This window comes from Blennius ocellaris, assembly GCF_963422515.1.
Source record: "Blennius ocellaris genome assembly, chromosome: 4".
Lineage (NCBI taxonomy): Eukaryota > Metazoa > Chordata > Actinopteri > Blenniiformes > Blenniidae > Blennius > Blennius ocellaris.
In genome coordinates, this window is record NC_137653.1 from 332,607 (window position 1) to 360,106 (window position 27,500).

The 27,500-nt window shown below is 46.9% G+C and overlaps 1 protein-coding gene across 1 annotated transcript in view; it reads right to left on the reverse strand.

The window, feature by feature from the left end:
* Positions 1 to 27,500, reverse strand: part of ptprt (protein tyrosine phosphatase receptor type T) — a gene marked incomplete at both ends in the record, with an annotated part of 294,857 nt that overhangs the window by 17,963 nt on the left and 249,394 nt on the right. The window contains 6 exon segments of the mRNA XM_080495323.1: positions 454 to 589; positions 5,626 to 5,780; positions 12,590 to 12,706; positions 14,419 to 14,516; positions 14,877 to 14,913; positions 17,628 to 17,704. Of these exon segments, the coding sequence (XP_080351449.1) occupies positions 454 to 589; positions 5,626 to 5,780; positions 12,590 to 12,706; positions 14,419 to 14,516; positions 14,877 to 14,913; positions 17,628 to 17,704 (620 nt within the window).

Here is a 27,500-nt window from a genome sequence, read left to right on the forward strand (position 1 = left end):
CTGGTGTCATCTATTATTCAGGGAAAGTTAAATATTAATAGTGTGAATAGAATGGATGATGGATGACTGCAAGAAGCGTCGTCTCACTTTAATATCACCCTCCTCTGGATTCACATTTGACTGCAAACAAAAAGTAATATTGACTGTCTGTTTATGCCTTCGCCGGCAAACAAACAGATTTATCGGAGCATTTGTGGCTGATTTCAAGACGCAGACAGTGTCAATATTGGTGAATTTATACGTGAAACTTTGAATTTAATCCAACATCACATCCAAAAACATGCTTTTTCTCTCCAAAGAAATGATGTTTACCTCATGAATATTCATGTTGCTGGAGGTGGAGGCACCCGTACTACATTTTTAAAGTAACAGTACAAAGCTTCAGGCTCTGGCCGATACCAAGTACCGATACCGGTCCTGATGAGATGCTATCGGTTCTACTGAAGCGCTCACCTCGGTCTGGACCATGTTGACCCTCTGGGACCGAAGCTCCCGGATGCAGTTGAAAATGTCCACCACTCCTTCGTTCTCCGCCATGTCCAGCATGATGTCCACCGCGATGAAGCAGCCCGTCCTGCCGGCGCCGGCGCTGCAGGAAACCAAGGAGACCAATCAGAGCTGAGACCATCCAAGGGATTTATGAGGGACGCGCCGATACCGATGCCAGTACTGGGTATCGGTTCCGTACCAGGCATGAGTGCCCGTACTCGTACAACTGCCACCGATACCACGACACCGATACCATGACACCGATACCGTGACACCGATACCATGACACCGATACCGCGACACCGATACCGCGACACCGATACCGCGACACCGATACCACGACATCGACACCGGAACCACGACACCGGTACCACGACACCGATACCACGACATCGACACCATGACACCGGTACCACGACACCGGTACCACGACACCGATGACACCGATACCACGATACCGATACCATGACACTGATACCATGACACCAATACCACGACACCGATACCGCGACACCGGTACCACGACACCAATGACACCGATACCCCAACACCGAGCCCGACGCTCTTCTTTCAGCCGTCTTTCTTAAAAACTGACCGTCGAAATGACGGCTGGAGGCTCGACGCCTAAAACTGCTTAAACCGGCTTCAGCAGCAAAACACTGCCGGCGTTCAGGCGAGTCCCAGGTACTCTGTATCGCTGAGTACTCAAATGTAAGTACTCATGCACTACTGATTTTGGAAGAAAAATAAAGTGGTATCGGTGTGTTTATATATTAATAGTATTTATATCACTAAAATCTCAAGAGATTTGGAATGGAATGACTTTTGTTATTTCATTTGACCTGAAGCTATGTTCAGAATACACGTGGAATAACATAAACTCAAAACATGAGGATAAACAATCAATGTAGTTAAATAAAACGTCTTGACTTATTGAATCTTAAAAACTAAATCTTCTCTAATTCTGCTCTGATCTCAAAGACCTGCCGGCTTTCACACCTCATGAGAAACAAAAAGGTGTAAATAAAGCGATTAAAAAAATAAAAGAGAGACAATAGATCTGTAAAATGTGAAGAAACTTCCATCACTGCGTGACGGACTGAGTTCTAGTCACATGATCACCAGGATCAAGATTCAGTCCAGAATCAAACGAGCCTCTGAAGCGATTTAGTGACGACGACGAGCAGAGAGGGAGAAACCAGTCAGTTTGTTCAGGCTGGAGTCCTTCAGCACACACACACACACACACACACACACACACACACACACACACACACACACACACACACACACACACACACACACACACACACACACACACACACACACACACACACACACACACACACACACACACACACACACACACACACACACACACACACACACACTCTAATACCCCGTGTCAGGTGTTAAGGCGACACATCCTGAACAGCGAAGCCTGGAGGGAAGACGAGATGGATGGATGGACCGAATAACTGAGGGAGAGAGGGAGGAGGAGGAGGAGGAAGAGGAGGAGGAGGAGGAAGAGGAGGAGGAGGAAGAGGGGGAGGGGGAGGAGGAGGAAGAGGAGGAGGAGGAAGAGGGTTAAGAGGAGGAGGAGGAAGAAGAAGAGGAGGAAGAGGGGATGGCGGGAAGAGGTTAGCGACTGGCGCTGATGGAAGCAGTCGACACAAGGGAGGGATCAAGGGAGGGAGAGGAGGCACGGATGGAGGGATGAAGAGAGGGAATGGAGAGGATGAGGCATGGAGGGATGAGAGGAAGGGAGGGCAGAGGCCTATCTTTCACTTTGCAATCGCTCTGACAGTTTGCAGAGACAGTTTGCAGACGAGTGTGAGAGAGAGAGAGAGAGAGAGAGGAGGAAAAGAGGAAGGTAAGAGGAGAAGGGAGGGAAGATAAAAAAGAGAAAGAGTAGGAAAAAAGAAGGGAGCGCCTCAGCAGATTACCTGTCAACCCCTGTGATTAATGTTGAGACCAGAATACTGCTGTGTGTGTGTGTGTGTGTGTGTGTGTGTGTGTGTGTGTGTGTGTGTGTGTGTGTGTGTGTGTGTGTGTGTGTGTGTGTGTGTGTGTGTGTGTGTGTGTGTGTGTGTGTGTCATGACACAGGCCAATAGCGTCAGAGGGAATTGGAAGTGACTGCCATAACTTCCTGCCCGTCGACACACTTTTACCGCCTGTTTATTCGTCTCTTTTGTCTTTAAATCTCTTTGTAGGGAAGATCAAAGGCTTGTGTTTCGTGAAATTCTCACGTTTACTGAACTCGTCCAATCAAACGCCTCCGGTGTTTCTCACGGCGCTCGAGACGAAGGAGAGCCGTCACACAATCACGATATTCGGTCAAACGAAACTGAATTATGTGATAAAACCTGTTTTTTGATTCTTTTACCAAGTTTAAAATGTGAGTTGGTCTTTTCTTTTCCACAAATGTCTTTCGGATTAATTTTCCACATCAGAGTCATCAAGTGTCCTTCTGTATCTCCTTATTTCCTTACTTGAAGCTAATCTGTACAACACCTTTGCTGGTTTACCAGGGAACATTTTAATTTATCTTCTGTTTGACTCTAATAAATGTTACATATAAACAGGTTTACAGTGTTTGGATTGTAAAACGCAACGATGTGGGACCATCTTCTTCTACGAGTCGTTCAGTTATGGATCATTACCGCCGTCGCTGGGAGACATTTTGCAAAATCTGTTCCACTGGTTGATTGTGAGACGATCCAGGATCCTGTTTGCAGAATCGATGGACTGAAGAACCTCGTTCTAGTGTCCGTTCTAGTGAAAACAGAAAACTGCCGCTTGGGGTTTCCATTCACACAACAACGGCGCTCCGAGACTCTCCAGGAGCTGCTACTGCACATGCTCAGTAGAGACAACCGTGGTGTCGTGACTCCCAGTCCATATTCTCCTGGGACTTGGTACTTTTATTTTGAAAGTCGATGCGTTTTCACTTGAAACGTTGTGGTGTAAACGTTTCTTAACATATCAGTCAACCCTTGTTGGTCTCTCTCTCTCTCTGTCTCTCTCTCTCTCTCTCTCTCTCTCTCTCTCTCTCTGTCTCTCTCTCTCTCTCTCTCTCAAAAACTGTGTTGCTCCAAGCAGCCAATCAGAAATCAAACACTATATAGTGTCATCGGGGGTTCAGCCAATCACAGTCAAGGTAGGCTCCTCCCCCTTTGACTCCTCCCACAATCAGGCAGCTCTGCTCTGGCACATGGCGCCACAAGAGGAAGTACTTCCTCCTCTTCCCATAGATGGGCGGAGCCAGTCCAGCTCACACAGACACAGCAGATTCTGGATGCAGCTCCTAGGATCAATATTCTAAAGGAGGAGAACGAAGGAAAAGCAGGATTTGGGGCGATGATGTTAAGAAATGTTGGTTCACTAGACAACTGGAGACTTTGACTCTTCACTCAGTTAAATCTTAAATCTCTTGTTTGGACAGAAGAAGACGGCAGAATCTTGTTAGCGTAGCTCTGATGACGACTGCAGGAGGTCCTTTCCCCGCGTGGCAGAGCCGTCGTAAGGCATCGTAGGGCGTCGTCTGAAGGAGGACCACCAAATGGAATCCATCAATTCTAGATGCTGGCGTCGGCACGACGGACCTCGGCTGAACCTTCCTTTTTCCCTTTCTGGAGCTTGTGAAAACGTCGACCTTTCAAAGATCATGCCTGCTGACAACTTGGCCCCAGAGTTGAACTGTAACATCCCATAAAGACGGGAACACGGAGGTTAAAGACACCGTCGCCGGGGGGGGGGGTTCTCACACCGCTCCTTCAGAGCTGTTAGTTTTTTGTCGTGGTGAAGGTGGGCCGGGGTCTGAGCTTCGTTATCCTCCCACTCTTTAAAGGTTAACGCCATCAATCTCATTTATGGTTCAAACGAAGTGGCGTTTCCGTGTGTGTGTGTGTGTGTGTGTGTGTGTGTGTGTGTGTGTGTGTGTGTGTGTGTGTGTGTGAGACCATACGTCCACTGGGAGCTGTGCTATTGTCTCACCTCGCACTGAAAAATGGAACAAAGGGAGGCAGAGAGGATTGTGGGAAAGTGTGACGTTGAGGCAAAAGGTGTTTGTAGGTCAAAGATAAAATGTTGTGTTTCGCCGACGACGTGATGGAAGTTCAATAAAGCACATAGAATTAATCAATAAACCACATAGAATTAATCAATAAACCACATAGAATTAATCAATAAACCACATAGAATTAATTAATTGTCCACTATTGGACCTATTAACAGTTGCAGATTTTTCCATTTTTGGTGTATTTCTATGGCGCCGTCAGACTGGACATAAGAACGTCGTCATTTTGAGTCGTTATCACGTCGTGTAGATCAGTGTTTTTAACCTTTTTGAACCAAGACACACTTTTGTCTTTGGAAACATCTGGAGCCACACCACCACCCGAAAATGTTAAAACGTTAAACTCTGCAGCCTCTATTAACAATATAAAGTCTTTCTCATCACAGTTTTATCACCAGGAATCCAGTAAATCCAGAAAGCAAGGACTTTTTTTAATAGTGCCTCCCTCAGTGTGAAACCTGGACCTGATGGATGAAGAGCTGAGATCCTGGTTTTCAAAAACTTCTCCATCACTGTCACTGACACAGTACTTTGATACAAGATGGTAGCAGGAGGTGGAGATGAACCACACTGACGTCTGTCACTTTACATTTCACCGGCAAAGTTCTGTGCTGCCCTCTAGTGGTGAAGAATATTTATACAGGATTACTCTGCAACACACTGTCCTCTAGTGGTGAAGAGTATTTATACAGGATTACTCTGCAACACACTGTCGCTGTGAGAGTGAATGTTTTTTAGAACAAAATGTGAAATGTGATAATTTCCCCTGACGATCTGGAGGAAACTCCAGAGGTTGAGAAACACTGATGTGGATGAATCGTTTTGGCGCTGGTCAGTCTGGTTTGTACATATGGCTGAGTGGTGCATCATGGGGGATTTGGAAGTGGGTGCACAACAATGCTGGCTGGAAAAAACAAAGGTGGGACCGTCGCCACCAACACCACGACCCCGGCGCTCCGCAGCACGCCGCCCTCGTCCCGTCATAGAAATCACCACAGCCCATCTGGAATCTGGCTGCGTCGTCAGCGTAAAGGCACATCCCGGAGCCTCTTCCTACCTGCAGTGCGCCACGATGGGCCCGGCGTCGGGGGCGTTGAGGAACTTGACCTGCCGTATGAAGCCCAGCAGCCCCGTGGCGTAGCAGGGCACGCCGTGGTCCGGCCAGCTGGTGAAGTGGAACTGGCGCAGCTCGCGGATCTCATGATGGCCCTTCTGGAAGACACGCAGAGTGAGAAGCCGTCAGGTGCAGTTCAACATTTTGCAATCGATCGGGAGAAAAAGGATTCGGGGGCAATTCGGCGTCCCGGCGGCGACAAACGCGAGAATCTCACGAAGCGCCTTCCTGGTCCTTTTGGGGGAAAAGGCTCAGAAAAAGACACGTCGTGGTTCGAGACGTTAATTCACCGCAGGGAGTCTCAGGAATGTGCAGGTCTCGATGCCTCTTTGGCTTCAAATAGAAAATCAATCAATCTTGTGGATGTCAAGATGGCACTCCGGGCCACTTCTGGGACCGAGAGGCACGAAGACTCATTGTGGCTCATTTGCCTAATTTACAGGAGAGATTTGAGGGAACTGAAGGCCGTTTTGGCTCCGCGATAAAAAAAAAGAAGATTAATTCGTTTCACAAATCTCATGATGGCCCTTCAGGGAAAGACTTACATGGAGGAAACGCGACTGTTCGGGCCGGATGTTCCAATTTACAAGGAAATCTTCGATATTTAACTGCGTCTCGCTGTAAGAGGTACTTAAAGGTGACATCGGCAAAACGCTCTTTTCGACTCAAGTGGGAGAAAATGAAAAATGCATTTTAGGCAAAACAGATTCACTTAACGGAGGAAATTGAATTGTTTTGTGGGACGAGAGGACGGAGGTAGTGAATAAATAAAGCAGGTCGGCACACCACTTTGTCTTCGTTCAAAGGAACGCAGCCGGGAGAGACAATGGAGGTGACAGGAAACTCATATATATATATATATATATATATATATATATATAGCCATGAGATAACATCTTGACGTTCTAATAAGTTATTCCACAAACACAGCGATGTGGCGAATAGTTTCCAAACAATGGGGGTATTAAGAAACTAAAGATGGCGTCCTGATGTCCACCAGGTAGCTCGCTCACACGACGCTGCCAATCCCAATTCTCCCCCTTACCCCTTCATCTTACCCCTTCATCTTACCCCTTCATCTTAGCCCTACCCCTTTAAATTGCGCGTTCACGAGAGTCTGAGGGACCGTGGACTTTATCCACGTTGGACGGCTGAAAATTGAAGATGACGATTCTGCAGCCAAAAAGTCAAAGTCATTCTCACCTGACATCAAAGTGTTCAGTTCCAGCAGCGGGTCAAAGGTCAGGGTCGTACTTAAATAAGTCTATATTCCTCATTAAAGTCACACAACGCAGTTTTACCTCTTGACGTCCCAGGGCGGGAGACTGAAATTGACCTTATATTTTTTCTCTGCAGCTAAACGCTCCTCTTTTAAGCAACTCCCACCGATCGCCTCCGTCATCGCGTCACAAACCGAACGAGGCGAAAACGTGGAGTGAAGAATTGAGGAAAGTTCGGTTGTTGCCTCGGACGCTCGGCCTCGAAAAACACAAGGTTGTCGGACATCGTTTTTTATTTGACTCAGTGCTTGATGATAACCTGGGGGGGGGGGGGGGGGGGGTCATCCTCCGAGAACCCAGAGGGACGGAGCAGAGGTCAAGGAAAGAGAAGGAGAGAGGCATGGAGAGGGAAAGTGCTGGTGGAGGCAAGGACAGACGTGACGGAGGGAAGAGGAGGAAGCGGAGATATAAACAGAGTGAAAAGAGGAACGAAGCCCAGAACAGAGAAAAAAAGAAAAAACAAGCACAAGGTGATTTGATAACTTGACTTCCCATTGATCTGCTCTCCTGTGATGTTGAAATTACTTCTCCAGATCGATGGCGAGTCCGCCGCCGCCGCCGCCGCCGGTCCACAGGGTGAGCCAGAGAAACAAGGACGTCAAGACGTCGCAGATAAAGAAAGTCGTACCTGACGTACTTCTGTCACCGTCGCCACGGTTACACCGAGACGTGTTCGGCGCTTCTAGCAGTTCGGTTTCAGGAAAATCTGGCGTTTACATGCTAACGTTCTGGAAATGATGTCCGTTTCCACGGCAACGTGACAACGGTGCCGTTAGCATGCCAGGCCACCAGGTGGCGCTGTGGGTGGTTTTAATACTGAACCCCCCCCCCCCACACACACACACACACACACACACACACACACATGCAGCAGAGAACAACAGGCTCTAAACATTAAAGAACCTTCTAGAGGACAAACCACCAAGTTGGATTATTATTATGGTGACTGTCAAAATAAAACCACTAAGTTGGATTATTATTATGGTGACTGTCAAAATAAAACCACTAAGTTGGATTGTTATTATGGGGACTATCAAAATAAAACCACCAGGTTGGATTGTTATTATGGGGACTATCAAAATAAAACCACCAAGTTGGATTGTTATTATGGTGACTATCAAAATAAAAGCACCAGGTTGGATTGTTATTATGGTGATTGTCGCAATAAAACCACGAAGTTGGATTGTTATTACGGTGACTGTCGCAATAAAAGCACCAGGTTGGATTGTTATTATGGTGACTGTCAAAATAAAAGCACTAGGTTGGATTGTTATTATGGTGACTGTCAAAATCTAAGCACCAGGTTGGATTGTTATTATGGTGACTGTCAAAATAAAAGCACCAGGTTGGATTGTTATTATGGTGACTGTCAAAATAAAAGCACCAGGTTGGATTGTTATTATGGTGACTGTCAAAATAAAAGCACCAGGTTGGATTGTTATTATAGTGACTGTCAAAATAAAAGCACCAGGTTGGATTGTTATTATAGTGACTGTCAAAATAAAAGCACCAGGTTGGATTGTTATTATAGTGACTGTCAAAATAAAAGTACCAGGTTGGATTGTTATTATAGTGACTGTCAAAATAAAAGCACCAGGTTGGATTGTTATTATAGTGACTGTCAAAATAAAAGCACTAGGTTGGATTGTTATTATAGTGACTGTCAAAATAAAAGCACTAGGTTGGATTGTTATTATAGTGACTGTCAAAATAAAAGCACCAGGTTGGATTGTTATTATAGTGACTGTCAAAATAAAAGCACTAGGTTGGATTGTTATTATAGTGACTGTCAAAATAAAAGCACCAGGTTGGATTGTTATTATGGGGACTATCAAAATAAAACCACCAAGTTGGATTGTTATTATGGTGACTATCAAAATAAAAGCACCAGGTTGGATTGTTTTTATGGTGATTGTCGCAATAAAACCACGAAGTTGGATTGTTATTACGGTGACTGTCGCAATAAAAGCACCAGGTTGGATTGTTATTATGGTGACTGTCAAAATAAAAGCACTAGGTTGGATTGTTATTATGGTGACTGTCAAAATCTAAGCACCAGGTTGGATTGTTATTATGGTGACTGTCAAAATAAAAGCACCAGGTTGGATTGTTATTATAGTGACTGTCAAAATAAAAGCACCAGGTTGGATTGTTATTATAGTGACTGTCAAAATAAAAGCACTAGGTTGGATTGTTATTATAGTGACACAGGTCTAGTTTTAATCCCCTCAGAAGAAGCCTTAACGACCCTTTTCAATAAAACCATGTTCTCATTACTAAACGAAGATTTTCTAATTGTTGTGCTGAAACTGAAGCTTTTCTAACCCTCGTCTCACACACACACACACACACACACACACACACACACACACACACACACACACACACACACACACACACACACACACACACACACACACACACACACACAGAGTTATAAAGCTACAGTAGATTAAATACAGAGTACTTGCTATATATGAGTGAGAGTGAGTGTGTGTGTGTGTGTGTGTGTGTGTGTGTGTGTGTGTGTGTGTGTGTGTGTGTGTGTGTGTGTGTGTGTGTGTGTGTGTGTGTGTGTGTGTGTATTAGAGCAGCTTGGGAAGTGACAGGTATTTTGAAATCAGCTTTCCGTTAAATGTTAAAGTACTTTTGCGCGCGCACACACACACACACACACACACACACACACACACACACACACACACACACACACACACACACACACACACACACACACACACACACACACACACACACACACACACACACACACACACACACACACAGGGAGGTGCTATGGATTAATGGCTTGCTAAATGAGCTGACAGCGGGGACTTGAAGTCTTCATAAGCTGATTTTCTTCAAGTGAAGGGGGGAAGAAGGAGGAAGGAGGAAGGAGGAAGAGGGAGGAGTGAGGAGAAGAAATAGAGCGAGGTGAGGAGAGATCAAAAGACTCAGAAAACTGGATATTTGGGACTTTTTAAATTCCTATAATTCACCATAAACTCTGGCCGAGTGTTTTACTCATTTTATGGGAAACAGAAATCTGTCTGAGTGTCCTGCTGCTTCTCTTAAAGTCCTCCTCCATCTTCAGCTCCACCTTCACCTCCTCCTCTCCTCCACCTTCACCTCCTCCTCGCCTCCACCTTCACCTCCTCCTCTCCTCCATCTTCACCTCCTCCTCTCCTCCATCTTCACCTCCACCTTCACCTCCTCCTCCTTGTATTCAAAGTCTCCTGCTCCTCCTTGATTCTCCTCCATTAGAATATTGATCCTAGGAGCTGCATTCACAATCTGCTGTGTCTGTGTGAGCTGGACTGGCTCCGCCCACACACACGCCCATCTATTGGCAGAGGAGGAAGTACTTCCTCTCGTGGCGCCATGTGCCAGAGCAGAGCTGCCTGATTGAGGGAGGAGTCAGGGGGGGGAGGAGCCTACCTTGACTGTGATTGGCTGAACCCCTGATGACACTATAGAGGGTTTGATTTCTGATTGGCTGCTTGGAGCAACACACTTTTTGAAACCTGGAACAAGTCAGGGAGAGAGAGAGAGGACACACTGTCTTCTTCTGGGGCGTCGGTCCAGATGTGGAGACGGTCAGTACTGCTGGAGAACCTTTAGGAAGTGGTTCCAGATGTGGAGACGGTCAGTACTGCTGGAGAACCTTTAGGAGGTTGTTCCAGATGTGGAGACGGTCAGTACTGCTGGAGAACCTTTAGGAGGTTGTTCCAGATGTGGAGACGGTCAGTACTGCTGGAGAACCTTTAGGAGGTTGTTCCAGATGTGGAGACGGTCAGTACTGCTGGAGAACCTTTAGGAGGTTGTTCCAGATGTGGAGACGGTCAGTACTGCTGGAGAACCTTTAGGAGGTTGTTCCAGATGTGGAGACGGTCAGTACTGCTGGAGAACCTTCAGGAGGTGGTTCCAGATGTGGAGACGGTCAGTACTGCTGGAGAACCTTCAGGAGGTGGTTCCAGATGTGGAGACGGTCAGTACTGCTGGAGAACCTTTAGGAGGTTGTTCCAGATGTGGAGACGGTCAGTACTGGAGACGGTCAGTACTGCTGGAGAACCTTCAGGAGGTGGTTCCAGATGTGGAGACAGTCAGTACTGCTGGAGAACCTTCAGGAGGTGGTTCCAGATGTGGAGACGGTCAGTACTGCTGGAGAACCTTCAGGAGGTGGTTCCAGATGTGGAGACGGTCAGTACTGCTGGAGAACCTTTAGGAGGTTGTTCCAGATGTGGAGACGGTCAGTACTGGAGACGGTCAGTACTGCTGGAGAACCTTCAGGAGGTGGTTCAAGATGTGGAGACAGTCAGTACTGCTGGAGAACCTTCAGGAGGTGGTTCCAGATGTGGAGACGGTCAGTACTGCTGGAGAACCTTCAGGAGGTGGTTCCAGATGTGGAGACGGTCAGTACTGCTGGAGAACCTTCAGGAGGTTGTTCCAGATGTGGAGACGGTCAGTACTGCTGGAGAACCTTCAGGAGGTGGTTCCAGATGTGGAGACGGTCAGTACTGCTGATATGGCAGAACATGACCTCTTTAAAAAAATGTCTCCTTTAACCTTTTCAGCAGTCGCCTCCGGTTTCGGTCCACGGGACGTTTGACAATTTCTCACCTGTGCGAGTGTCCATGTTTGTGTGTGTGCTTCAATGAACAAGAACATTTCTAATTCCAAACAGGAACACGATGCTACAAGTATGGAAAAACCAAAAAGACTGAAAGACAAATGCAAAGATGGAACAACATGAATAAACTTGATGTAATCACTGAACGTCCAACCTGTGTCCTCTGTCCGTCCAGTCAAGTGGACAGGAGTGATTGTTGTTCCATGACGGGATTAGATTACTGGCCACCTTCATTCCCTGCAGCCCTTCTTTGCCCTTGACTCTCCAGTTATTATATTTAGGCAGGACTTTGTATGCTGCCCGACCAACAAGCTGACAAAAAAAAAAACAAGACAAAAAGCCGAGCAGGACAGAGAGAAAAGCGATGGATGTAGCAGAGGGGAGAGGAGGAGTGATGCTGGGCGAGACAAGACGGAGGGGAGTTGGGAAAATGAAGGATTTGGATCGCGGCTGTTTTGTTATGCAGCGACGTGTTTGTCTGCTGTTTCTCCATTCAGAGTGCCGAGCCTTCAGAGAATAGCAGCACAATGACAGTAAATTCCTCCACTTTGCGCCCCCCCCCCCCCCACCCCACCCCCCCCACCCCTCAAATCCCTCCTGCCTGATTACAAGAGCCAAGATTATGCTTTCAAGTCTCCTCTTAAACAGCGAGAAACAAACAAGTAACACTGCTCGCTCGCCTCAAATCCCCAATCACACACTGGCTGTAATGGTAATCCAGGTTCGGGCTTTGCGGAAACATCAAAGCGGTAAGAGAGCGACGACAATGAGGGCGAACGAGAGCAGCGGAGGGTTCCGCGACCGTCTGAAGCCTTCGGGGACGAACTCCGTGGAGCAGATCATTGAATACTTAGCGCCGTTATCGTGTCGGACCGGCTGCGCTGGTTTCCCGTCAGTGGAAGAGGTTTGTTGTTTTCTCCACAAAACTGCCGGGAAGAAGCGGAACCGCGGTAAAGCCGGTGGTCGGGGGGGTTTTCTAGGAACCACGGCGGCGTACCTTCTGCACGGTGAACGTCCGTATGACGTACTCGGCCAGCGGCTCCGTCTCGATCAGGGTCACCTTGATGTCGCCGTACACCTCCGTCTCGTCCGGCCAGTAACGCACACACTTCACCTGCAAACAGACGTTTCTCATTTCACTTTCAACTTTCAGGATGAACATACGAGCTCTAGACCAGGGTTTTTAACCTTTTAGAGCCAAGACACACTTTTTTGTTTGGAAACATCTGGAGGCACACCACCACTTTGATCACTTTCATGTTTGTCACCTTGGATTGGGTGATAAAGTCACTATGTGATGTCACTGAGCGCGTCGTTAACATAAAATACATTATCGTCTACAGCAGTGTTTTTTTACCTTTTTAGAGCCAAGACACACTTTTTGTTTGTAAAACATCTGGAGTCACACCTCCACCTGAAAATGTTAAAATGTGAAACTCTGTAGCCTCTATTAACAATATAAAGTCTTTCTCATCAAAGACATCAAAGTCTTTCTCATCACAGTTTGATCAACAGGAATCCAGTAAATCCAGAAAGCAAGGACTTTTTTTAATAGTGCCTCCCTCAGTGTGAAACCTGGACCTGATGGATGAAGAGCTGAGATCCTGGTTTTCAAAAACTTCTCCATCACTGTCACTGACACAGTACTTTGATACAAGATGGTAGCAGGAGGTGGAGATGAACCACACTGACGTCTGTCACTTTACATTTCACCGGCAAAGTTCTGTGCTGCCCTCTAGTGGTGAAGAGTATTTATACAGGATTACTCTGCAACACACTGTCGCTGTGAGAACAAAGGTTTTTTTAGAAAACAATGAAATGTGATAATTTCCCCTGACGATCTGGAGGAAACACCAGTGAGCCGCGGACCAGAGGTTGAGAAACTCTGGTCTGACCAACCGGACTGGAGCTCGGGTCCAGACGAGGACCGTGAAGACGAGTTTGTGTTTCTTCTCTGGTAGGAAGGACCAAATAAAACCTTGAAGTAAAACTGCAGTTTGATTTGTTGGTATTTACTAACTAGATCTCTTGTCCCACATGGTCCTACAGTCAGACGGGTCAGGATGTGGAGACTCATCTGTCTTATACTTACAATTAAGTTTGGCTCAAAATTATTGTTTTGATAAAATAACTGAGTTTCATCCTCTATTTTATTTTTCGCCATCTCAAATGAAATAATCTGAAACTGAAATCAAACGGTGGCCGACAACCTCCAACTAGTGTGACACACGACGGCGTCTGCTTTTTCTCTTCAGGCAAGTCGGTTCTCCAAAACCTAACTTTGACACGTTTCGATGGTCTGCATCAGAAACCAGTCATCAATGTTCCGTATTCAATACACACACACACACACACACACACACACACACACACACACACACACACACACACAGACACAGACACAGACACAGACACAGACACAGACACAGACACAGACACAGACACAGACACAGACACACACACACACACACACACACACACACACACACACAGACACAGACACAGACACAGACACACACACAGACACACACACACACACACACACACACACACACACACACACACACACACACACACACACACACACACACACACACACACACACACACACTTATGTACGGTCCACTCTATGAATGCAAAATGTAGATTTCTACTAAAATTATCTTTTTAATTTATTATATTCAGACGATATTTGGTCTTTACATCAACGTGAATGTGAAACAAGTGTACAGGAAGTAGAGGGTGGGGGGGGGTTGGGGGTGGTGGGGGGGGGTATATGAACAAGATGAAGAGTATTGGTCCTCTTTGTTAGGACACAGGACTCACCCTTCCCACCTCCACCAGGTTGGTCACCATGACGATGGAGGCGGAGTTCTCCTGCCAGACCATCCTCCAGAAGTCCCTCACCGTCTCCTGCATGGGTCCTGCAGAACCACACGCCGTCAGCACGTCGCCATGCCGACGCAGGTGCTTACATAAACTCATTCCGACGCCGCGTAAAAATTCCGGCGAGCGCGGACTTGCATAAACACCCCGACATGCCGCGCGCAAGGCATTACGCAGGGACACACACACACACACACATGCACACGCACTCCATCAATCCCTGATAGCAGTTTGGGGGTTCGAGGTAATGGGCTCTTAAATTTGTCACTGGGATTTTATACGGCAGTTTAGATTTAGGACGTTGTGGTAATAGCCTCCCCGTCCGAGAGGACGGCGTTTACCAGGTGGCCGCCACGCACACGCACACACACGCACACACACACACACAGTTTAATTACCTTGCGTGGCGATGTAATGTCTGGGTCGGTGATAGCCCTGCGAGACAGAGGAGAGAGAAAAGCATAAAAAAACCCAACTACTTTTACATCTTCTCCATCTTTTCTCACCAGTCGTTGTTTTCTTTATTTCGCCCATTTGCCCTTTCATTTTGACCAAATCTTTATTTTTCTTAGGTATAACCTCGTCGGTCCGTCCATAAAAGAACATCACAAACAAACCCGAGTCACTTCAATTAATCCAAACGCTTCACTCTGTCCACTCGTGTTCTCCACTTACTAACTGCTCTATGTTTGTGTTTATTACATTTGCTTTAACTTGTTTGATCATAACTAATCAGTGAGCTTCATCATGACCCGCCCCCCCCGGCCTCTGATTGGCTCATTAGCAGTAAACACACACATTAACCAATCAAATCAGGGTACGGCGGGCTCATGCTTCATTATTGTGGGGAAGAAGAACTTGTTGCTCTGACTCATAGATACTGCTGAGAGGTGCATCATGGGAGATGTAGAAGTGGGTGTATACAACACTGCCTGAGGAACAAGTGGGAATACCAGCTGTATCCACCAGGTTGACATCTTTTGTCTTTTATAAATAATAATAATACATCATTAAAGTATCTATAACAACAACAACAACAACAATAATAATAATAATAATAATCTGTTAAAAAAAACAAGTGGAGTGGTAGAGCCGATTGTCATCTGCATAGCAGTGGGAATAAATATTGTATTTATGGAAAATATGGCCGAGGTGGAGGAGATAGAGGATGAAGAGGACGGGGCCGAGGACGGGGCCCTGAGGGACACCGGACAGGAGACATGGCCGGGGACCTGGACGACAATGCGTCTATTGGGAACAGAGAGACGTTTGCCGATAAAGGAATTTTCTCCTTCGATCTGAATTTTAGTACTTTGGTTGTTGTTGTTCAACTTGTTTTCTTCCCATCACGTCTTCTCTTCCACTGCGTTTCTTCCCAGTTTGTCTTTCAATCATTTACAATCATCCTGTCCAATCGGTTTTACGGCACTTTTCTTCTGACATCCCCCCCATTTTCTCTTCTATTCTCTCATCCATCCATCATTTGGCCTCCCATTCTGCCCTTTAATGGGTCGGCCCTCGTCTCGCCGTAATTCAAGGTCGCTTTCTAAATAAACACGAAATAAAATCAAGGAAATGGATGTTAATTTCATCTCCGTGGGACGGAGGAGAAGTCGCCGGCCGCCGCCTCTCCTCTCGTCCTCTCCTCTCGTCCTCTCGCCATTCCACGGGACGGATAACCTTGTTGAGACGAAAGCATCTATCATGTTCGCGCTGCAGAAGAGCGACGCGATCGCCACCGGGGGGGATTCCTCGCTCCGATTTTAATTTTCCAATTCCCTCCTTCCTCATCTGCGCAGGCTGATTGAAAGTAAGCGCTTTGTTTCAAATTCATTAGGAGACTGAGAGCCGCGAGCGAGAGATTAAATCAGTAAGTGAAGCACGACGCCCAGAGGGGAGAAGAAAACAGACGCCAGAGAGACGAAGGATAAGTGAGGAAAAGAGGGACAAACAACGGGAAGGTGATCCAGTGATTCGTATGATTAAAGAGGGGAAGAGAGCGAAGAGGTACTTCTAATGTTATGTGTGTGTGTGTGTGTGTGTGTGTGTGTGTGTGTGTGTGTGTGTGTGTGTGTGTGTGTGTGTGTGTTGACAGAAAACCCCGTGTGTTTGTTTGCAGGTGAACAAGCACCTGATTGATCTCGTCTCAGAGAAGCCTGAATAAAGCGTCGGTGTTTTTCTGCGGTGATTCTATCAGAGAAGAATTCAAATCGGCTGTCGGGGAGAATTTAACGCCTTCGCCTGGGAAAACGATTCGCCGTTGACTCATTGTGTTTCTCTCCTGACGCTGGCAGAGACGTGTTATTTACTGTGTTTGAATTCCTCTATATGTGCGACTGTGGCTTCTGCCTTTGCAAACAGCGACGGCAGCTTTAACTTTTGGAAGGACATTTCCAACCCGCCCATCGGCGGGGGTTCAACGGCTAATATTTGTTTTTCACATCAAGATTTCATTAGGGAACGACTTTGTCTGGATTCCTCAGATCAAAATCTGTTTCTAAAGTCCCACTGTGTCCACTATGACTCGGGTGTCCAACATGAGGCCCGTGGGCCAAAACCGGCCGGCCAGAGGCTCCAGTCCGGCTAAACCGCCACGCAAATTGTCAAATTTCCAAAGGAGACATTGACTTTTTAACCCTTAACATTAGCAGATATCACATATTGGGCGTGCTGCCAAATGCGACGCCTGTTGCCATGGAGACGCTCCCCGCTCAGTGTTTCACACCGTGATGTGGTGAGCATCGATATAAGCTATCATGCTAGTGACGCTAACTCACTTCCACAATCTAGTGTGGCGTTGGCGAAGCTCCGCGCTCCACCGAGTGCAGCTCTCGTCTCCAGAATTAACTCGTTTCCAGTGCTCATTGTTTGGATTTGTGAAGACATTCATTGTTCAACTTATACTTAAAATAAAAAGCATGAAACGCCACGTCTTGTTGGATTTTAAACTGCTTTCAGGGGCTGAACTGCTCGGCCCAGCATGTCTTTAAAAGCATTTCATACGATATGTGGTATTATTGCTCAGATATTCCGGTTAGCGTGGGGGTTAAAGGTCAAGCACTTTGTTGTGATGGAGGAGATGAAAGGAGATGAAAGGACGCTTCGTGTCCATGAGCCACGAGTCTCGGTGTGTCTGTGTAACAACTCACGTCGATGTAGTTGGCGTTGATGTAGTCGGAGTGGGGGTCTCCGTCCAGCAGCTGCAGTCGCACCCTGGTGTGATCGTCTGTGGGGTCAGATAGCACAAAAATACACCAGGCCTAAAGTTACATTTACCCACAGATCGGAGAAGCCAGCTGAGGGGAAGGGGGGGCGAACCGGCCGGGACCCAACGTCACGGGGCCGACCAAAGGAACGACCGACGGGCTTCTCAAAGGCACCGAGCCGATCGACTACGTCTGCTTCCTCCAGTCGGAGAGACCGAGAAAGCCCAACTCTGGCGAATCAAATACGTCTCTTCGCCCAGCAGGTCTTCTCTCCTTCCACCGAGGAGCTTCGGCCTGCCGGAGCCACGGAAACACGTCTGGTCTGGTTCAGTATGGCGGGTTTTTTTATTTGGTCCCAGTTTGATTCAGACGACTCGACTTTATTATGACTAAAGGGGGAAAAAAAATACTGAGGAACAAAACGTTTGTTCTGAAATCCCCAAAAGAGACAAACATTTCGATATGTCAAGGTGATTGGGCGAAGTTCAATGGTTTTCCTATTCTATTCTATTCTATTCTATTCCTGCTTCCAGCCTCAGTCCCAAACACTCGGTGTCGAGACGACAAAAGGGAAAATCAATGTTCTCAGTGACCCTCAGTGACGGACGCTGCCGTGGCGTACCAGGGGCGTGAGCGACGGGCCGACGCCGTCATCAACCACCATGTAAATGATCAGGAACCGGTTCCCTCTCACAATCCCAGCGTGATCAATACCATCCGACGCAGGTTGAGCGTGTGCACGCCGTAACGCCGGAGCCGCTGAGCGCAGAAAAACCTCCGACTTCACTCGGCGAAGGACGTCGTCGCCTTTGTCAAAGTCCAAGTCACCGAAACAACATCATGTACTTTCCATTTACACTTTTGAATCCCAATCATTTTGTTCTGGACTCTATAATCGCCGTCCATACTATTAGGGCACATGAGGGCGTGACTACAGCTAATGGCAGGCAGTGATTTCTTTCCGTGTAGCGCGGCAACAGCAGGTAATTGCAGACGAAGCGAGTGTGATTTAGGACGATTATCTCTCTTTTCACCCCTCGCACGCCCGTCTTTTCTCTCCTTTCAGTTAATATACTCCACTTTCCTTATTTTTCTGATTTATTCTTCTTCTCCGAGAGAACCCATCAAGCGCACTCGTACTAATACGTCTCCATAAACGGCTTTTTTCCCCCCATCCGATAGTTTTCTGGTAATAAATACGAAGAGGACGAATTGCATGAAAAATCAAAAAGGGGAAGGAGGTAAAGGTAAGAGTGAGGAGCAGGCAAAGGGAAAGGGATCAAGTCCTCTTCAATCTAAAGCTCACATTCATGCATCTCACAGAGTTCAGCCTCAGAAGTAGGGCTTTTCCTCCAACAGGCCCATTGTGTGTGTGATGACTCACGGCTGGAGTGGAAAGCATCGGCGCTGTGTTTATAGAGGGGGCACGGCAGCAATCATTCTGTCAAGTAGGCCTTATCAGCTTTTTTTGTTTTCGGTGAATATCTTAGAATAGATGTGTGCATTTTCTATCCAGGCCGGCCGGCAGCGGAGTCCAAACAAAACTAAATGGCAGAAAATCGCAGAGTTTAACTCTGAATTTCCTTTGAGGTTAGATTTGGATAAACTGTAGGTGAATGGATTTCATTTAAATAGCGCTTTTCCACCCGCTTCAGGGCATCGCATTGTTTATCACCTGGGGATGATGGGGAATCGAACCAGCAACCTGCCGGCCACTGCACCAAACGAGCCTGACGGAACGACGACGACCATGAACTGCAGCTAAGATTCATGTGTTGAAGAAGAAAACCTGGCTCTCCGAGAGTAAAATCCTCGTTACTTTTGAATTTGCATTCCGAGGCGAGGAAAGACTTCTGCAGTGCAGCGGGTGAGAAAACTCCCGTCACCGACGGCGGTCAGAAAAGGCGGAGGGAAGCGCCGGGGAAAGTCTGGAAGACCTTGGACAACACTTGGCCGCCTGCCACTTCCTGAGAAGCTGAAGATTTTAAGAGGCAAGCAAACATTGATACAGCGCGACGTTTGTGGTTCCTCTATTTGTGCCTCGTTGAAGAAGATGTAGCTTGAGAACCCCGAGGTCCAAGGTTGCATTGTGTGACGGCGTAAAACCATCAATTTGGCTCCCAAGGCAACCCATTTGGAGCTGAAAGTGTTTTCCTCCTCTCGCCTCGCCTGAAAACGTGTTCCGGAGAGTCGTCAGGGATTAGCAGCGTGTTGACGCTCCTGCAGTCCAAAGTCCACGTCCGTCCGATCTGTTGTCCCTCCGTCTCCAGCAGCTGGATTCCAGCAGCTGGATTCCAGCAGCTGGATTCCAGCTGCAGCAGGTCGCGCCGGACCGGATCCCGAGCAAAGCGGCGAGAAACCGGCTTCCGGGCGGTTTGAGAACACAGACGTCTCCGAGGTTCTACCAGGGAACTGCTCTGAATGGAGACTCCGTATTAATCCTCCAACACAGGAAGTCGGCGGTCCGTGGTGCTCAACTGAGAGTTTTCCTCGTTCTCTCTGAGTGACGCAGACTTCCAGAAGCCTTCCACTGCATTCTGTCTGGGACTGACGATGAGCGAAGGAAAGATGAAGAACTGATAAAACAGTGAGAGAAAAAGTCTCAATACAGTTTGATCAAGTTCCTAAAAACCAACATGGTGGTTGATGTTTGTTTGTTGCACTTTGCTGGCCTGACATATGTACTACGTCGCGTTGAGGCGTTTTCATGGCGTCGCGCGGACGCACATGTTTTGTTTTTACAGTTTTGTCTCATGTGGACGGCGGATAAACACTTTTAAACTCTACTGGACTGCGTTGAGAGTTTAGAGCTGCTCCTGTTGGCTCACCGTACGTCTTCACAAAAATACTGGCTTTGATTCCATGTGTTGAGATCGATATGTCTGAGAATTGTTAGGGAAAAAAAGAAAAGTGCTGCGTCAACACTTCCTGCTGGATGAAGCGAAAAGCCAAAGGGCTCAAATGGAGCAGGAGGTGAAGGGAGCATCACTTCATACAAGACCTTGGCGGGCTTGAGATGAAAACACGCCTTCAAGTCCTCCACTCAGTTCAAGTACGAGACGGAAGCCTGGACTTGTGCCCAGAACCTTCCCAGGGTGTCGTCGCCCTGCATGTTTCCTCCCTCTTCGTTCCAGCGGCCTGATTCTCCTGTTGGAGGAGGCGAGCTCCAGCGCCCGGCGGCCACAGCCTGTCGGGCGGCGTCACGTTGGAAAACATGAATGACGGCAGAGCGTGGATTGTTTGAACCCTTGATGACGATCTGGAGGAAACACCTGGAGCAGAACGACTGGAACAGACAGCAGGACGCCGCCAGGACGCCACGCTGCCGCCACCAGGACGCCGCGCTGCCGCCACCAGGACGCCGCGCTGCCGCCACCAGGACGCCGCGCTGCCGCCACCAGGACGCCGCGCTGCCGCCACCAGGACGCCGCGCTGCCGCCACCAGGTACTGTCATCAGCCATCAGCTCTCACACACACACACACACACACACACACCCTGCATGTAAAAACAAGCACAGCAGGGGGTCGTCTGCCTCTACCTCCTGCTCCTCTATCCATTCACTCTCCTCCCTCCACCTCTCCTCGGCTCCGTCCCGCCGGCCTTCAGTTCCCTCTCCGCCGTCTCGCCCCTTCAGACGGCGGTAATTACACGGGGCGAGTGTCAGAGGCTGTCACAACACGAGAGCCACCGACACGAGGCTGAAGGGTGAGGGGGGGGGTGAGGGGGGGGGGGGGGGGTGAGGGGGGGGCTCCCTCCCTCCCTTCCTTCCCTCCCTCCCTCCGCCAGGCGCTGCCCGGGGAGGGCAGCTTCTAATTGGGCCGAGATGGCAGGAGGCACTGGCTCGCAAACACTGCAGAGCTGGACACAGGCCACAGGTTTGAAGAGGCTGACAGTGTGTGTGTGTGTGTGTGTGTGTGTGTGTGTGGTGTGTGTGTGCACAAGAGTAACAGAAATGAAAATATTATTTTAATTAGTCTAAACGTGTGTGTGTGTGTGTGTGTGTGTGTGTGTGTGTGTGTGTGTGTGTGTGTGTGTGTGTGTGTGTGTGTGTGTGTGTGTGCATAAAGAAGCACCACATGGACTTAGAGGACCAGTGAATGGGTCCAGGTCCGTCCCGACCGGGTCGGACTGCTAGAATAATCTCAATAAAACCTTTAAATTCAAACTGTCACGTTTTCTTCGTTGTGGCTCCGAATATTTTGCTTCATGACTAAAATATTTTCTGGCCGTGTGACTTTAACGCCTCATTTTTTAAAGAATTCCAGCTTATTCCAGACGATCAACATTCATCCCAAATAGCTTCATGGATCTTTTTGTTTCCAGGAGTTCCAGCAGATCCCAGACCAGCCGAACCAGACCCGGACAACGGAGCGCAAACATCAGCAGAAGATAATGTATGGAGTCTTTATGTTCGTCCATGAATACGTTTCCCCGGTGTGGCTCTCCGAGGCCGGCGGCCACCGCTCGCTCTGACTCGATGAGGCGACGAGACGGTGAAGAATCGCTCAGGTCACAAAGTCAAATGAGAAAAATCCAGCTCTGAAAACGGGACCAGTGAAACTGGACTGGGATCAGTTGGAAATTTGAAAAGTTTTGTGACATTTGCTGAACTTGAGAGGCTCGCGGAGGATTTTTAATCTGAAACACATTTCTGCCTTGGCTTCATCCTTTTTTGAAAGTTTGAACGACGTTCTGTTCCTTTGAAAGACATTTTATTTCTTTGATATTTGTCACAGAGTTTGAGCTTTGATCTTTTCATCAGTTTGTTTCTCGCTGCAATTTATGACAATAAAACTCTATTTAACAACATTTGGGTTAAAAGCCATGAAGAAATCAGGGTGAAGTTTAACTGCAACAAGGTTTTTTGGGTTTTTTCTCGGTTTGGGAGAATTAAAGCCAAATGTGCTTAATTTTTTTAAGATATGTGGACAAAGTAATTGCTGGGCTATTGAAATAAAACAAACGTTATCAACCGCCCGCTGAGATAATGTGGCCTCAGCGACGAGGCATTTAAAACGAGTTCTCTTTTCTAATCTGTTTTCTTACAGAGCGAGAGAACGTGACCTGAAGCCTTCGCTTGTTAAAAGGCAGAAAAATCGGCGCCTTGAAATTCGGCGAGTCTGAAGAACAGAAAATCACACGGAGATCAAATGTGTTCCTCAAAACAAGTGAAAGGCGTCTGGTAAATCTGTGAGACGGTTTGCTGCCTGTGGATCAGTGGAAGTGTGTCACACCAACTGATCTTCAAGAAAGAATTCACTTCAAAAACATGGACTTTTTTAATTTTCATCTCCACAAAACGACTCCGACACAAGAGGACTTGTGACGACTCGGCGTTTTGTTCTGTTCATTATGACGAGCCGAGAAACAGGCTGGAAAACAACTTTCACCACATTTCACACTGATTCTTCCTCAAATGAGACGAAGACGATTGGACATCAGAGGAAGACGATTCATGTTTGTCTTTTATGCCTCGGTGTCGTTTTCTTCATAATCTGAGACATGAAGGAAGATTCAACTGATATTTAATCCAGTAAAAATCACAATTAAACTATCAGGATCACAGAGTTACTGTCCTAGGTGCTCTGGTAGTTAAAGACTGGTAGTTAAAGACTGGTAGTTAAAGTCTGGTAGTTAAAGTCTGGTAGTGGAAGGCTGGTAGTTAAAGACTGGTAGTTAAAGACTGGTAGTTAAAGTCTGGTAGTTAAAGTCTGGTAGTTAAAGTCTGGTAGTTAAAGACTGGTAGTTAAAGTATGGTAGTTAAAGACTGGTAGTTAAAGGCTGGTAGTTAAAGTATGGTAGTTAAAGACTGGTAGTTAAAGGCTGGTAGTTAAAGTCTGGTAGTTAAAGTCTGGTAGTGGAAGGCTGGTAGTTAAAGTCTGGTAGTTAAAGACTGGTAGTTAAAGACTGGTAGTTAAAGTATGGTAGTTAAAGACTGGTAGTTAAAGGCTGGTAGTTAAAGACTGGTAGTTAAAGGCTGGTAGTTAAAGACTGGTAGTTAAAGTCTGGTAGTGGAAGGCTGGTAGTTAAAGTCTGGTAGTTAAAGACTGGTAGTTAAAGTATGGTAGTTAAAGACTGGTAGTTAAAGGCTGGTAGTTAAAGTCTGGTAGTGGAAGGCTGGTAGTTAAAGACTGGTAGTTAAAGACTGGTAGTTAAAGTCTGGTAGTTAAAGTCTGGTAGTTAAAGACTGGTAGTTAAAGTCTGGTAGTTAAAGTCTGGTAGTTAAAGACTGGTAGTTAAAGTATGGTAGTTAAAGACTGGTAGTTAAAGGCTGGTAGTTAAAGTATGGTAGTTAAAGACTGGTAGTTAAAGGCTGGTAGTTAAAGTCTGGTAGTTAAAGTCTGGTAGTGGAAGGCTGGTAGTTAAAGTCTGGTAGTTAAAGTCTGGTAGTTAAAGTCTGGTAGTGGAAGGCTGGTAGTTAAAGACTGGTAGTTAAAGTCTGGTAGTGGAAGGCTGGTAGTTAAAGACTGGTAGTTAAAGTCTGGTAGTTAAAGTCTGGTAGTTAAAGACTGGTAGTTAAAGTCTGGTAGTTAAAGTCTGGTAGTTAAAGACTGGTAGTTAAAGTCTGGTAGTTAAAGTCTGGTAGTTAAAGACTGGTAGTTAAAGACTGGTAGTTAAAGACTGGTAGTTAAAGTCTGGTAGTTAAAGTCTGGTAGTTAAAGTCTGGTAGTGGAAGGCTGGTAGTTAAAGTCTGGTAGTTAAAGTCTGGTAGTGGAAGGCTGGTAGTTAAAGACTGGTAGTTAAAGTCTGGTAGTGGAAGGCTGGTAGTTAAAGACTGGTAGTTAAAGTCTGGTAGTTAAAGACTGGTAGTTAAAGACTGGTAGTTAAAGTCTGGTAGTTAAAGACTGGTAGTTAAAGACTGGTAGTTAAAGTCTGGTAGTTAAAGACTGGTAGTTAAATACTGGTAGTTAAAGTCTGGTAGTTAAAGACTGGTAGTTAAAGTCTGGTAGTTAAAGTCTGGTAGTTAAAGGCGAACTGGGTACTCGCAGTAAAAGACAGTAAGAACTGGGTACTCGCTGTAAAAGACAGTAAGAACTGGGTACTTGCAGTAAAAGACAGTAAGAACTGGGTACTCGCAGTAAAAGACAGTAAGAACTGGGTACTCGCAGTAAAAGACAGTAAGAACTGGGTACTCGCAGTAAAAGACAGTAAGAACTGGGTACTCGCAGTAAAAGACACAGTAAGAACTGGGTACTCGCAGTAAAAGACAGTAAGAACTGGGTACTCGCAGTAAAAGACAGTAAGAACTGGGTACTCGCAGTAAAAGACAGTAAGAACTGGGTACTCGCAGTAAAAGACAGTAAGAATTGGGTACTCGCAGTAAAAGACAGTAAGAACTGGGGACTCGCAGTAAAAGACAGTAAGAACTGGGTACTCGCAGTAAAAGACAGTAAGAACTGGGTACTCGCAGTAAAAGACAGTAAGAACTGGGTACTCGCAGTAAAAGACAGTAAGAACTGGGGACTCGCAGTAAAAGACAGTAAGAACTGGGGACTCGCAGTAAAAGACACAGTAAGAACTGGGTACTCGCAGTAAAAGACACAGTAAGAACTGGGTACTCGCAGTAAAAGACAGTAAGAACTGGGGACTCGCAGTAAAAGACAGTAAGAACTGGGTATTCGCAGTAAAAGACAGTAAGAACTGGGTATTCGCAGTAAAAGACAGTAAGAACTGGGTACTCGCAGTAAAAGACACAGTAAGAACTGGGTACTCGCAGTAAAAGACAGTAAGAACTGGGTACTTGCAGTAAAAGACAGTAAGAACTGGGTACTCGCAGTAAAAGACAGTAAGAACTGGGTACTCGCAGTAAAAGACAGTAAGAACTGGGTACTCGCAGTAAAAGACAGTAAGAACTGGGTACTCGCAGTAAAAGACACAGTAAGAACTGGGTACTCGCAGTAAAAGACACAGTAAGAACTGGGTACTCGCAGTAAAAGACAGTAAGAACTGGGTACTTGCAGTAAAAGACAGTAAGAACTGGGTACTCGCAGTAAAAGACACAGTAAGAACTGGGTACTCGCAGTAAAAGACAGTAAGAACTGGGTACTCGCAGTAAAAGACACAGTAAGAACTGGGTACTCGCAGTAAAAGACAGTAAGAACTGGGTACTCGCAGTAAAAGACAGTAAGAACTGGGTACTCGCAGTAAAAGACACAGTAAGAACTGGGTACTCGCAGTAAAAGACAGTAAGAACTGGGTACTCGCAGTAAAAGACAGTAAGAACTGGTACTCGCAGTAAAAGACACAGTAAGAACTGGGTACTCGCAGTAAAAGACAGTAAGAACTGGGTACTCGCAGTAAAAGACACAGTAAGAACTGGGTACTCGCAGTAAAAGACAGTAAGAACTGGGTACTCGCAGTAAAAGACAGTAAGAACTGGTACTCGCAGTAAAGACAGTAAGAACTGGGTACTCGCAGTAAAAGACAGTAAGAACTGGGTACTCGCAGTAAAAGACACAGTAAGAACTGGGTACTCGCAGTAAAAGACAGTAAGAACTGGGTACTCGCAGTAAAAGACAGTAAGAACTGGGTACTCGCAGTAAAAGACAGTAAGAACTGGGTACTCGCAGTAAAAGACACAGTAAGAACTGGGTACTCGCAGTAAAAGACAGTAAGAACTGGTACTCGCAGTAAAAGACACAGTACAAACTTCATAAAACATGGACATGGTTGTTGACCAGACGAGACTGAAGGTGTTTGTTTGCTTAGTGACGATCCTGACTGGTTCTTTAGATTCCTCTTGGTGTTTTCTAATAGTTCTGTCTTCTCCACCCACCTCCACCCACCTCCACCTGCAACACCTCGTCTCAGCCAGAGTTAATCAGAGCCAATTTAAAGAAAACACCAAGACACCCAGAGTGCCGTCCCCCAGTGCAGAGCTCTGGACAGACGGAGGACAGCGTCTTAAAAACGCCCAACAAGCCACACGGTAACCACGGTAACCACGCCGCTGAAAACCAGCCTGTCGGCGGAACGCTCCGGGAACAGACGGAGAAGAAAAGTGCTGAACAAGATGTTTCACTCTTCTCTCCTCTCTTCTCTCCTCTCTTCCCTTCCTCTCTTCCCTTCCTCTCTTCTCTCCTCTCTTCCCTTCCTCTCTTCCCTCCTCTCTTCCCTCCTCTCTTCCCTTCCTCTCTTCCCTCCTCTCTTCCTTCCTCTCTTCCCTTCCTCTCTTCTCTCCTCTCTTCCCTTCCTCTCTTCCCCTCCTCTCTTCTCTCCTCTCTTCCCTTCCTCTCTTCCCTTCCTCTCTTCTCTCCTCTCTTCCCTTCCTCTCTTCTCTCCTCTCTTCCCTTCCTCTCTTCCCTTCCTCTCTTCCCTTCCTCTCTTCCCTTCCTCTCTTCTCTCCTCTCTTCCCTTCCTCTCTTCCCTTCCTCTCTTCTCTCCTCTCTTCCCTTCCTCTCTTCCCTTCCTCTCTTCCCTCCTCTCTTCCCTTCCTCTCGCCACTAAGACGGGATTGTGTCTGTCACAGAGAGACTTAATCACTTCGCTCCCGCTCCGCTGTCAGCCCTCCGCCGTCAGGCGGCTCAACGCATTAGGCTGTAATAGCACGTGTGAGTGAGTGCATGAGTGTGTGTGTGTGTGTGTGTGTGTGTGTGTGTGTGAGTGAGTGAGTAGCGTGTAAGTGTGTTTCTCCACTTCCTTGTATGTTCTGGATCATCTTCCTGTTCTGTCTTGACAGGATTGTGTGTGTGTGTGTGTGTGTGTGTGTGTGTGTGTGTGTGTGTGTGTGTGTGTGTGTGTGTGTGTGTGTGTGTGTGTGTGTGTGTGTGAGAGATGTTTCAGCGTGGACTCAGGTGAGTGTGTGTGTGTTGGA